Source organism: Leptosomus discolor, chromosome 1, assembly GCF_034619465.1.
Source record: "Leptosomus discolor isolate bLepDis1 chromosome 1, bLepDis1.hap2, whole genome shotgun sequence".
Taxonomy (NCBI): Eukaryota; Metazoa; Chordata; class Aves; order Leptosomiformes; family Leptosomidae; genus Leptosomus; species Leptosomus discolor.
The window spans coordinates 69,708,948-69,722,566 of record NC_141391.1 but is presented as its reverse complement, the minus strand read 5'-3'; the positions used below and the strand labels follow the sequence as shown (position 1 = coordinate 69,722,566).

Below are 13,619 nucleotides of genomic sequence, written 5' to 3'. Positions count from 1 at the left end.
TGCCATTTATCCTACTATAGCTGGTGCCTATACTGCTGCGTTGGGCAAGGCTGAGTCCTCCTTCAGTCAGAATGACCCTGCTTTCCTTCTATCCATGTAAAACAGCAAGAGTAAAGGAACTGCCAGACTGCGAAGAAAGCAGCATGACTTTTTTAAGTATCATTACTTAGTAGTACGCTATATATAACGTGTTATAGAAATAAAGCTTTTTTGATAAAATAAACAGGTTGCCATTATTTAGCAGAGTTTGTAACACCAAATTTCATTCCAACTGTATTATTACAGATGCTTTTTTAAAGGGCTTTTTCATTTGCTTTTCTACAATCAATTGCAAAATTACATTACATCATCTAGTTTGGCATATAGAATACATAATATAAGCCAATACATTTTAGATGTGCCTGCTCATTCAGATTCATGTCAACAAATAAATCCAATTATTCTTGGGGGAAAAGAACAAAACCATTCCTCTCAACTGAAGTGCTGCCTTGTTGCCTCCTCTGCTGTCTCGATACCTACTGCCCACAGCCCTCCGAACTGGTGTGACATGGCGCTTCTGCAGTTCCTATTGGGGCAAGGACACAGACGTTCACAAAAACTAAATCTGGTGCAGAGGAGCTCACTTACCTGCAAAGCCTGGGAAAGGAAAGGGCTCAGTGCAGGTACCTGACTTCAGAAGGAACTGCTGAGACGCAGATGTAATGGGTCTGCATGGCAAGGTTTTGGTAGCGGGGGGGTTACAGGGGTGGCTTCTGTACGAAGCTGCTAGAAGTTTCCCCTATGTCAGATGCAGCCAATGCCAGCCGGCTTTAAGACGGACCCGCTGCTGGCCAAGGCCGAGCCCATCAGCGACAGCGTTTTTTGCCTCTGTGATAACGTATTTAAGAGAGTGAAAAAGTTGTTGTGCAGCAGGAATCGCAGCGAGTGAGAAGAGTGAGAATATGTGAGAGAAACATTTCTGCAGGCACCAAGGTCAGTGCAGAAGTGGGGGGAGGAGATGCTCCAGGTGCCGGAGCAGCGATTCCCCTGCAGCCTGTGGTGAAGACCATGGTGAGGCAGGCTGCGCCCCTGCAGCCCATGGGCGGTGGAGCAGATATCTGCCTACACCCCATGGAGGGCCCCCACGCCGGAGTAGGTGGATGCCTGAAGGAAGCTGTGACCCCGTGGGAAGCCTGCACCGGAGCAGGTTCCTGGCAGGACCTGTGGCCCGTGGAGAGAGAGAAGCCCACGCTGGAGCAGGTTTGCTGCTGGTGACCCCGTGAGGGGGGCTCACGCTGGAGCAGTCGGTTCCTGAAGGATTGCACACCATGGAGGAGACCCACGCTGGAGCAGTTCATGAAGGACTGAACCCGTGGGAAGACTCACGTTGGAGAAGTCATGGAGGACTTTCTCCCGTGAGGGGGACCCCACATCGGAGCAGGGGAAACGTGTGAGGAGTCCTCCCCTGAGAAGGAAGGAGCGGCAGAAAACAACAGTGTGATGAACTGACCCCAATCCCCATTCCCTGTTTTCCCCCTGTGCCACTGGGGGGGAGGAGGGAGGAAAATCGGGATCAAAGTTACACCCGGGAAAGGAGGGAGGGGTGGGGGGAAGATGTTTTAAGATTTGGTTTTATTTCTCATTACTCCTCTCTGAGTTAATTGGTAATAAATCACATTTCCTTTCAGTTGAGTCTGTTTTGCCCGGGACGGCAAATGCTGAGTGATTTCCCTGTCCTTATCTCAACCCCACAAGCCTGTTGTTATTTTTTTTTCTCTCCTCTCTCCTGTCCAGTTAAGGAGGGGGAGTGATAGAGCAGCTTTGGTGGGCACCTGGCATTTTGGCCAGGGTCAACCCACCACAGCAGAGCATCTAACCTGAGTGGCCCCAACCCCCCCCCCCCCCCCCCCCCAGCCACAATAACCCAAAGGTTATCTTTGATGAAAGCTCCCCTTTGTGTCCTTCCCACTTAGCTGCAAGCTTTCAGTCTTGCTCGAAACAGAGAATAAGACAACAACCTAAGCAAGTTAGTATCGGTTAGCATCCAACACAAACCTCAGACACAATTTTCTGCCACGAAGTTTGATTTATCCCAAATTCAAACTGGAATCTATACACATTAGGCTGAGCATCAAAATATATCAGAGACTGGGCAGCTGTTAATGAAGTATATAGTGGATTGAAGGGGAGTTGTTTGGTGGTGGTGTGTGTGTTAAGAACCCTGAAATACAATCAACTTTTCTACCACAGAAACATCAGCCACATTCCTGCTTCTTTCTCGTTACTGTAGAGAAAGTCTTCACGCACACCTAGGCCTAGGAGGGAGATTTCAGCTGTCAGGGGCTTCAGGAGGAGCTTGGTGGAGGAAAGCACTGCTGGAGCTTGACAAGCGTAGAGGACTGGGAAGGGGCAGGTGAGGGACGCTGGCTGCTCCATGACTTCTGGAGCTGAAGAATCGGGATAAAGAGAGATGAAACGTGTACTGCGAACTAGCAGTCAGAGAAGACAGCATGGATGCTTTAGCTGTCTGTCATCTAAAGCTTACATGAAATTTCCAAAGCACGGATCACGGTAGCACCATTCTTTACACTTCACTTTCTTTCTTAACTCTGACTGTATTTCCCAATCTTTCACTTAAAGCCCCTGTTGCGTGATGGACTGGTGTCCAGGAGAGGCAGCCCAGCACTATCCTGCTCCCTGCAGGAACACTTCCAGGGAGACAGCTTTTTGCCGAGGGAGCCAAATTGAACAAACGTGTTAGTCGCTTCTCCTCTGCACGCACAGACACGCGCCAGCCTAACAGGCTCCAAGAACTCAGCTTTCCCCTAGGTTTTGGAGCACTTGCTCTTAGCAGAATCCTTGCCAGTTTAATCGGTTTAAACTGGTGTATTTCCTTGGTAGAAGACCCTTTATTCCAAATACGGAATAATCATATTATTATTATTGCTTGACTCAATCAAGAATGCACTCTTTTGCAGCTGGAAAACACTTATTCCTAGAAGAATACTTCCATTTTGTGTCCTATCAAAAAATTCTGCCGAATTTGGCAATGTTTGAACCATGCTGCTAATTTCCATCATTTCCCAGAATTTAAAACAACTGGGAATTCAGACCTGCTGAATAAGGAAGAATTAAAAAAAAAAAAAGTGCCGTAAATAAATACCATCCCTCCCTAGGCCTTTGTAAGCTGTGTCCATTCCTACACGCTGACTCAGTCGAGCAGCTTTCTGTGCCTTGCAGGCTCACAATGAAGTCTACGATCTCTCCCTTCTGGATTCTCTAAGAAAACAAAAAAATAAATCCTTTCCATTATGTTGTGTTGTGTGCTGAAGTTTCCCACCACATACTAGGGTCTGGCTGGGATAGAGTTAACTTTCTTCAGAACAACACGTATGATGCCATGTTTTAGATTTGTGACCAAACCAATGTTGATAACACACCCATGTTTTTGCTATGGTTGAACAGTGCTTGCAGAGCATCGAGACCGCCTGTTTCCCCCGCTGTCCCCCGGCGGGCAGGCTAGGCGTGGGTGAGAGGTTGGGAGGGGACACTGGTAGGACAGTTGACGCAAACTGACCAATTCCACACCATGTAACGACTTGCCCAACACTAAAAGCTGGGAAGAGGAACAAGAGGGTGGGAGTTTGGCCTTCCAGGGTAGCCACTGCTCAGAGACTGGCTGGGCATCAGTCTTGCTTAGGGGAGATGGTGAGTGGCCTTTGCACCGCCTGGGGTTTTTTTCCTTCTTTCCCTCAATTATTAAAGTGCTCTTACCTCAGCCCTCAAGTTTGCTCACTTTTGCTTTTCTTATTCTGTCCCTTGTCTTGCTGGGACAGGGGGAATGAATAGCTGTGAGGGTACTTGGCTGCTGGCTGGGGTCAGCCCACCACAAGGCAACAGCTCTGAGGAGAGGGGCACCCTCCTTCTTGCAGAGGGGTGCACCTGCCTTGAAGTGCAGCAGTTGCAAGGATGCAAAACTACCTGCAATAAGGTACAACGAAAACGAGTATGCGCCGTCACAGGTTTGGGCAAAAGGAGGAAGCCTATTAAAAAAAAAAAAAAAAAAAAGTTTGTCAGATATGCGTGGAGCGCTTTGAGGTTAACTACATTAACAAAGTTCATTTCCTTTGACTATTTCTGTCCCAACGCACAGACAAAAACTGTGCCTCCCCCCTCTCAGCCTCTCCATGCTGCTTGGCCAAGCACAGAGCGCTTCACATCATCACCATCCCGGCACTGACATCACGTAACCTCTCCACCAAGACAGAAGAGCGGCCATTGTTCATTGTGGCTCCCTACAGAGCAGGAACAGCTTGGCCATGCTCCAGCGCTTCATGTTTCAAGACCCGATGCTGCCACATCCCCCAGTTTGCGGGTGTCAGCCCAGCAAGTCTGTCAGTCAGGCTGACAGGGCAGTCCCGCCTCCTTTGCTGATATCTCTAAGGTAACCATTCCACGTCGAAGCATGAAAGTATTACTGCTGTGCCCCCACAGCCACTCTCATATCCTCCCCCAAGTCTAGACAGAGATGACTTTCTCCAGATCCAGTGTCTTCACCCCCAGTCTTAAATATGTATTTATTTTCCTCTTTACTTTTGGGCCTTCACTCCCTTTAAGTTCCTACCTGTAACACAAACACGTTGGGGATGGGGGATTGAGCACTTTTACCCCAGGACTGTTTCCCAGGTGGAAGACGTAGGCTTCCTTGCTCAAACCAGCTTTCCCTGCAGTGGGGTGGACAGAGAACTTAAGGTCACCCCATAGTTCCCTTTGGCTTCGTGCTTTGGACCTTCCAGCTGCTTCAGCCATGGCATGGATCAAGGCACTCAGAAGATCCCCCTCCTTGTCGAAGAACATGTCAGAAACACTAGGGAAAATACAGCAAGAATGAATGAGCTGTTGCTTGTTCCACGCTGTAAATGGCTCACAACAGGGTGGACAAAAAGTTGTTGCCATGTTTGTTATTTACGGAATAGGCAAGTGAGAGAAGGAAAAGGACTGGGGAAAGGAATAGAGAACCAGAGCCTGTCTTTTGCAATAAATATGAATTATCATTTCACCAAAACCTCCCTGTTGATATGGAATGGCATTCAGGAACTTCCTGCCATACAAAAGGAGCCCTGTTTTCCTCCAGAGCTATTGCTGCTGTTCCTGGTAGCTCTAAGAAGTCCGAGCCACAAATACGGCATTCCCTTCTTCTGCCACTTGTGATCCAAGCGCAGGTAAGTGTTCACAACAGAGCAACTACGAGTTTGTGGTGGCTACACTTCCCTTGCTATTAACAAAGCATCTTCTTCCCGTGGACAGGTCTTCTCTGATCAGCCTCTAACAACCTTCAAGGACTTCTTGGCCTCAAGTAGCATTAAACTCAATACTAATAAAAGCCTGCGGACGAGCTCAATCCATCACACTAATCAAAGCTCTGTTTTGCCCTCTGCAGCCTGTTCTCTATGGCTAATGAATTTATGCAATTGTGTTCGTGTCTTCCCTCCTCTCTTGCCTCTTCCTCTCAACTTTGAAAATCAATTCCAACCCTATCTGACAGAAGTGAAAGTTTTTTCAAATATATTAAATTTCTAATTTTTTTTTAAAAAATAGATGACCGAGAGACATTCATAAACGCCCAGAGGGCAGTGAGCTCACTGGCTACTAAACCCATCAGTCTAGTCAGGTTAAGAGAAGCTGCAAACACCCTAGACACAGAAAGACTGTCAGATCATGATTTCCTCACATAGCAAAAAATCTAACCAAAAGACAGACATGAGGCTTCTCTAGACTATACATTCATGCAACTACCTAAAACAAAATAGGTCTGCCAAGCCCCACTGTAGGTTTTCTGTAGACCAGCAATATGGTTTACAATGCTTCTGAGCAGCCTACATACAGAAATAAAGCCAAATATTTAAAAAATAATTATAAAATTCAACTGCGGACCCCACACTGTGCGAACTTCCAGCAGCAAGAGTGGTGCTCCTTGTGAGGTTCAAGGAATCCACAGCACTGGATACCTTGCACACCTCTCCTTCTAGAAGTCTTATCTTGCTTGCCAGCACCAAGCCGGCCAGTTCACCACAGACCTCTGCTACATTGCGTAGTCCCTCCTGAGAGAGGAGGACTTGCACCTAACACTGACTGAGCTGCCCGTTTGTGCAGACCACTGTGACTGAACAGGCACCTCAAGCCTGGTCATGTTAGTTTTACCTTGCCTGCCTGACCAGGTGACAGCAGAAAATCCCAATTCTCAAATTTCCCGGAAAAAAAAAAAAATTAAAAAAATTACATCCATTGTGTTCAGGCTTGGAAGTAAGAATGTGTCTTGGCCTCATTTACTCCCAAGTTCCATGTTTCCAAGCTTTTAGTGCTGTACTCCACTGCTCTCCATCAAAAGTGGCTCTTCTGGAGGGGCAGCAGCTACATCTCACCTGTGGTTCCCTGCAAACTTGATACCTTTCTCCTACTGAGATATGTAACCCCAGATGGGAGCAGACAGCACCAACATGCAAGCCCTCAACAGCCTTCTTGGAGACAGTTCAGACCAGACAATGCTTGAATTACCCCAGATTTCCAGTCTTAAGCACCAGTAGACTCTGTTTCAACACCCGCAATTCATGCCCTTCCAATCAGCTAGAAGGCCAGTCACCAGCTTCAAACACAAAGGCAACAGCTGCCTCGGCTCCTGTTTCTGGAAGGCACTATTTAGAAAGAATACGTGAACTGAACCAGGAAACTGAAACAAAAGCTAGAAACAGTACAAGGAAAGCAGCAAATCAATACAGGCTGCCATTCAGGCCCGGTGGGAGGCATGCCACATACTCACAGATGGGTTGTATTGGTACTAGCCTTTTGCCCTCTCTCCAATTTGCTCCTTTTATGAAGGAAGTCAGGCTGTGAAGTAACCTAAAAAGCTTTCAAATTCATATCTGTAGTATCCAAACGTTCAGACTTCCCTAGGGATTTCTTTTTTTTCTTTTTGAAAAGGCACATTTTGTGCCAGTTTCCAGAAACATGCTTGTTCTAGTGCAGTTTACGTGTTTTGCACCGAAGCCATTGGATTAAATGAAAAACAGCCCTGGAAGTAACAGCTGGTACCCACAGGTCCCACTTATTACAGAATCACAGAATGTTAGGGCTTGGAAGGGACCTTGAAAGGTCATCTAGTCCAATCCCCTTGACAGAGCAGGACCACCTACAGCAGGTCACACAGGAACAAGTCCAGGCAGGTTTTGAATGTCTCCAGAGAAGGAGACTCCACAACCTCTCTGGGCAGCCTGTCCCAGTGCTCTGCCACCCTCAGAGTGAAGAAGTTTTTCCTTATGTTAACGTGGAACCTCCTATGCTCCAGCTTGCACCCATTGCCCCTTGTCCTGTCATTGGCCATCACCGAGAAGAGCCCGGCTCCGTCCTCCTGATGCTCGCCTTTCACGTGTTTATAAACATTGATGAGGTCACCCCTCAGTCTCCTCTTCTCCAAGCTAAAGAGACCGAGCTCCCGCAGCCTTTCATCATAAGGGAGATGTTCCACCCCCTTCACCATCTCTGTGGCTCTGTGCTGGACTCTTTCAAGCAGTTCCCTGTCCTTCTTGAACTGAGGGGCCCAGAACTGGACACACTATTCCAGATGCGGTCTCACCAGGGCAGAGCAGAGGGACAGGAGAACCTCTCTCGACCTACTGACCACACCCCTTCTAATACACTCCAGGACGCCATCGGCCTTCTTGGCCATGAGGGCACATTGCTGGCTCATGGTCATCCTGCTGTCCACCAGGACCCCCCAGGTCCCCTTCCCCTGCGCTGCTCTCTAACAGCTCAGTCCCCAGCCTGTACTGGTACATGGGGTTGTTCTTTCCCAGATGCAAGACTCTACACTTGCCCTTGTTGTCTTTCACTAAATTTCTCCCTCCGTCCCCAGCTTTCCAGCGTGTCCAGGCCTCGAACGGCGCTCTCAATGGCTGCTCTAAACGCTGGACTAGGGTTGCACCCTCGTGCACCACCTCTTCACAGGTGCTTTGGCATCCAGTGGCATAATTTGCATGGGGAGTAAAATACCAGGAGAAAGAGCCCCTTCCCCCAAATACAGTCTAGAACTCAAGGGTTTAAAAACACCATGCTGGGAGCTGATTAGCAGCTCTTGCCGCAGACCTATTAAAGAAGGGGACTCTACTTTTGCGTACATCCAGCTGTGGTTTTGAGTACAGGGAGAGGCCGCGCTTTGTGAGCGTGTCACTAATGACAGGTTACAGGCACATTTGGAGCATGCACACCACGGTGTACTTTTCAGGCAATTTAATATGGACTAAATGCCCAGATCAAGTACCTAGAAAAAGGCTTCAGACAAAAAGCAGACCTCAAGCTGGCTCAGCTGTGAAAAGATGGAGGCAATGTGCAATACCCAAATTCTGCATCTGAATCCAGACAGGAAAATGCTCCCTGGCTCCCCATCTTGGTTGCATGGCAGATTTCCACTGGAAGATTTCCTGAGCAGCGAAGAAACCATTTTGTCTTACACAGATCACTGCAGACCTGGCCCAGGCAGGGTACACAAACGCACGCAGCAGCCCCAGCACTGCTGAAGCCCCAGGGAACTTTACCAGACAGACTGGATGGGACTCAGAGCCTTGCGAGCACCGGGAGACTCTGGCGTGCTCAGATGAGGGGGCCTAAATACTACACTGCTCCCAGAGTCTTCCCTGGGTCCAGGCATCAAGTCATCGCTACAGGTAACTCCCACTTTGGCCACCAACCTAAAGACACTCGAAAGCTGATAAAACATCAAGCTTTAATGGGATAAAGTCAAGTCACTTGGCTTGATGAGACTTAGGATTTTCAATTTTGAGTTGCACTGAGACAAAATGCCTTTTAAAAACTCTGCCAATCTCCCCTCCTAGGTGTCCAGTCTTAGGCGCTAAAAATAAAGTGGAACTATTAAAAATAAGGGGAATTGGATTTTTCTGTTTGCTTGTTGGTGAAGATGATAGGCATAGTTATCAAAGCTGAAAGCATTTACTGCTAATTCAGTAATTGCTTAAAATAGAAACATTTCCTCTGTTAGGGAAGCTGAAGTCAGACTCCATGGTTTAAAGAAAATTCTATACTCCCGCATCACTATCAACTACCTGAACCGGAATAAATCATGATGTTTTTGTCCGATCGATTTCAACAGACATCCTGCAGCCCTTCCTATTTATCTGTTAAGAGACAAGCAACGAAAGACCAATGTTATTGCCTTTGAGCCAATTATTTACAGACTGTTACTTTCTAATTAGTATACAATAAATGCACAGATGTGTAATGCCCGAGAAGTGCCCACAGTGAAACCCTGAAACTAGTAAATAGAAGTTTCAATATTTTATTAAAATAGCATATTCAACCACTGTAACCAATAATACATTAACTTTATTCCCAGAGTACACACAACACAGTAGTGATTCAAAATATCCTTATCCATGGTAATTAATGAAAATATCTCAAATTCAAGTGTACAACTAAAACTAAACCTTTGAAAAAATCTCTCCTTTAAAGAATACATAAAGCTCTCATACAGAATTCTTTTAAACTCCTCTATAGTTAGATGTCAGTGTGTCTCACCTGACAATACCACTAGCTTTATTCTTATGCATAGTAGAACATCTCATATTTTATAGTACCCATTTTATAAATAAATTGGCATTTTCCATCCCGTTTGTGTTTATCTTCAGCTTCACAAAGAAACCAGTAAATAAAACTGTCAAGGACAGTCACAACAAAATGATCTCACAGCAAGATATAAAACTTGAAGATACTAAAAGATGCTTCTACTCTATTTTACATAAAAAGACAGATTTAAAAAGTGCAAGGCAAGATCTGCAGGGGAAGGGGAATATTTGTTATTTTTAGGCACATCCACTTCTTTAAAGCAAGCTTCAGAATGAAATTCCAGTTTTTTCTTCATGATACCTGTTTCAAAGTCTCTCCCAAAAAAAAACAAGAAGAAAAAAAAAATTACATCCGTCAAATGTCAAGCAGGGAACTTCCTGTCCAACCAAGAGTCTTCAGTTATGTCTTGTTCTTCCTTTTTTCATCCTTGCGGGTTTTGGTTTGGGAATATACTGATTGTTCGCCTGATACTCAAGTTCTTTACGGAAGTAATGAATTGCTTTATTCAAACCTTCTTCCAACGGGACCTGTTCCCAAAAGCGAGGAGAGAATCATATCACTTTAAGTTCACACCAGCTCTTTTACCAACGGTATCTTTTTTAATACAGCTATCAACAGACTGATACCAAGTCTCATTCTTGGCCAATGTAAGTATTAACAGCACCACATGCTGGCTACACGTCTGCACTGCTAATGCCTGTTAACTTTTAAACATCAGATACATTTTCTGACGTAGTCAGTCAAAAAACCCAACAAACTTAAATCTCATCAGATGGTTATGACTGGTCTGTTTGCTGGCAAAACAGATGTACGTAATTCTGCTCTCAATTCATAATACATTGAAAGACACAAGCACACAGAAATTTAAGATCCTTCTGTTTTCAATGATTCAAGATCCTCTTTCTCAGAATCTCACAGAATGGTATATACCACTGAAAGGTACAAAGGTGGTGGATTTTTTTTTTTAGTTTTTATTTCTTCAGTGCTCCATTAACATACAGACAAAGGGATACAAATCACCACTCAGTTTCTCATTTGATATTCTTAAATCTGATACAAATAATTGTAAATCTTCATATTCTATGCCTGTATTTAAACACGATTTGTAGACAGGAACAACAGAAATACTACGCACTTTTCTCAGGAGCTATATGCTCCGACATGCTTGCTGATACAGAAGGATAAAATAGCAGCACAAAACCTACTTGCCTTGATGTACCGACACTGCACTGCTACTTCAGAGGAAGTTTTGATACTAACTGTGACAAACACAGAAGGTCAGCGGTATCAAAGTCGACTGTTTTAAACCTTTTGTGATTGTAACACCTGCCCATCATCCTTGTTCTGGTGCAGTCTGTTAATATCTGATGTCGCTGTGAATCCTTTCAGAAGGGTTTGGAGCTATCTTTTTCTATTAATAGGCTGACATTTACTAGATAGGTTCACATGTTCCCTGGAAAGATTTTTCTCTGCACATCTAAAACACCCTACAAACCATGGTGCTAGCTAGAATGGGGAGCTGGCCAAGAAAGTCACACCCTTTCTGGGGATGAAGTAGGCCTACCTCCCCAAACCACAGGTACGTACCACAGGTTCCCAGCCAAGCAGTAACTTGGCTTTTCTGATGTCAGGTTTTCGTTTCTGGGGGTCATCCTGTGCTTCTGAGAGAAACTGGATTTCACTCCCGCTGCCTGTTAAACAAGACACTGTGCATTATCATCCGCAATTCACTATACTTTGCATTTACATCTTTCCTACCTACTGGAGCATGAAGTCTTTCTGCAGATTTCTGCTTCATAATTTACCACTGAAATGTGAAATTCCCACAGACACAGCTACACTGCACGCAACAGCTGGGTAAACCAGCTGTCCCACAGCAACATGGATTCACAAAGCATTTCATAAAGCTTTCAGCATGGATTCACAGAAAGGAAGTTATGCCTGACCAGTCTCATGACCCTCTACAATGAAATGACTGCTTCAGTAGACAAGGGCAGAGCAGTGGATATCATCTACCTCGACTTTAGTGGGCCTTTTGACACTGTCTCCTGTAACATTCTTACTGAGGGCTGGATGTGGTGGATTGAAAACTGACGGCATGGCCAGGCCCAGAGGGTGCTGAACAGTAATGTGAAGTCTAGTTGGAGGCTGGTAACTAGTGGTGTACCCCAGGAGTCAATACTGGGTCAATATGGAGTTGCTGATACACCAGGGGGCTCTGCTGCCATCCAGAGGGACCTTGAGAAAGGAGGCTGGAGAAAAGGAACCTCATGAAGTTCAACAAGGACAAGTGCAAAGTCCTGCACCTGGGGAGGAACAACCCCAAGGCACCAGCACATGCTGGGGGCCAACCAGCTGGAAAGCAGCTTGGCAGGAAAGGACCAGGTGGTCCTGGTGGATGCCAAGTTGAACATAAGCCAGCCATGTGCCCTTGCCACAGAGAAGGCAAGTGGTATCTTGGGCTGCATTAGGAGAAGCGCTGCCAGCAGGTCGAGGGAGGTGATTCTTCCCCCTCTACTCAACACTGGTGAAGCCACACCTGGAGTGCTGGGTCCAGCTCTTGGCTCCCCAGTACAAGAGAGACATGGATGCACTGGAGAGAGTACAGTGAACAGCCGCTGAGATGATGAAGGGACTGGAGCATCTCTTCTATGAGGACAGGCTGAGAGAGCTGGGAATGTTCAGCCTGGAGAAGAGAAGGCTCAGGAGGGGTTTCGTCCATGTGTATAAATATGTGATGGGGTGAGTAAGGAGGAGCCAGGCTCTTTTCAGTGGTGTCCAGTGACAGGACAGAGACAGTGGGCACAATCTGAAACACAGGAGGTTCCTTCTGAACATCAGAAAACACTATTTTACTGGGAGGGTGATGCAGCACTGGCACAGGTTGCCCAGTATAAGGCTGTGGAGTCTTCATCCTTGAAGATACTCAAAACCTGTCTAAGCACGGTCCTGGGCCACTGCTGGCTGTAGGTGACCCTGCCTGAGCAGAAGGGTTGGACTAAATGACCTCCAGAGGTCCTGTCCAACCTCCAACATTCTGTGATAGCACTTTTGCACTGTAAAAGGACTTCACTTCTCTTTGCCTATACTCTCCAGTCTGATTTACAACATAGTACTTGCCTTTCCTTATGACAATACACAGAAACAGGACAATTTCTCTAACCAAATCTAGCAAATAGCTTCCACACCATGTTGCTACAGGATTTTATGGTTGTAGAACTAAACCGCCTCCCTGTGCTGACTGAAACAGATCAAGTTGTTTGTGAACATAGAGACAAATGGAAGTAATAATTATTTTATGTGCCTGATGGTTTTGGTGCTGTGATTTTCAATTTCCTTCCCTGCTCTGTGGATTCACAGAAGTTTTCCAGAGGGGATAGTCCTCTATTAGAATCATCACATGAATCAGCTTCTGTACTGTATGTTTGAACTTGTCTTTTTCAGATCTCTCAGAAGCACTTCTGGAATCTACAGACTAAAAACCCTTGGCTAATGGCATCAGTACGTTTCATCTCATTAGGAAGCCACACTAGAAGACTAAGCACAGCCATCCACTTCCATTCTTGAGAGCTCTGATTTGCTACAGGTATCAGAGCAAGAATGAAGAGAAAGCCACAGTGTTTTCTTCCCAGCCACATAAAAGGGAGGTGCTGACAGCCATTCCAAGAGTCACTGGCAGGTGAAAAACTAGAGACAGACTGTCACCACAGCACGAGGTTTTTAATGGAAGGATTGAAGGAGAACAGCCTGCATAATTGTGAAGAACCATCTTGCTGAAGTATATTTCAGCTAAGATGTTATGCAAGACGTTTTCATTCATGTGTTTTACATTCATTTATGTATTGTCCTTGTGCCAAAACAAATCTAAAAAATGCACAAACGTTATACAAAATAATGGGTATCGATTGCACAGATACACGGAAAGACGGTTCATGCAATATTTTACATACAATTGAGAGGATTTGGATTATCTTATTAATATTTAATTACATGATCAGGATACAATT

General features: G+C 45.7%; 1 protein-coding gene across 2 annotated transcripts in view; it reads right to left on the bottom strand.

Annotated features, from left to right (window-relative positions):
* Positions 1-9,481: 9,481 nt before the first annotated feature.
* UXS1 (UDP-glucuronate decarboxylase 1) overlaps positions 9,482-13,619 on the bottom strand; it is a 64,592-nt gene continuing 60,454 nt past the window's right edge. The window contains exons 14-15 of one of the 2 annotated variants that reach the window (XM_086482131.1): positions 11,200-11,303; positions 9,482-10,139 (exon numbers count right to left, since the gene is read on the bottom strand). In XM_086482131.1, coding sequence (XP_086338257.1) covers positions 10,008-10,139; positions 11,200-11,303 — 236 coding nt within the window. In that variant the 3' untranslated portion in view covers positions 9,482-10,007. The remainder of the gene's footprint in view (positions 10,140-11,199; positions 11,304-13,619) is intronic. The other variant, XM_086482132.1, reaches the window with a different exon arrangement.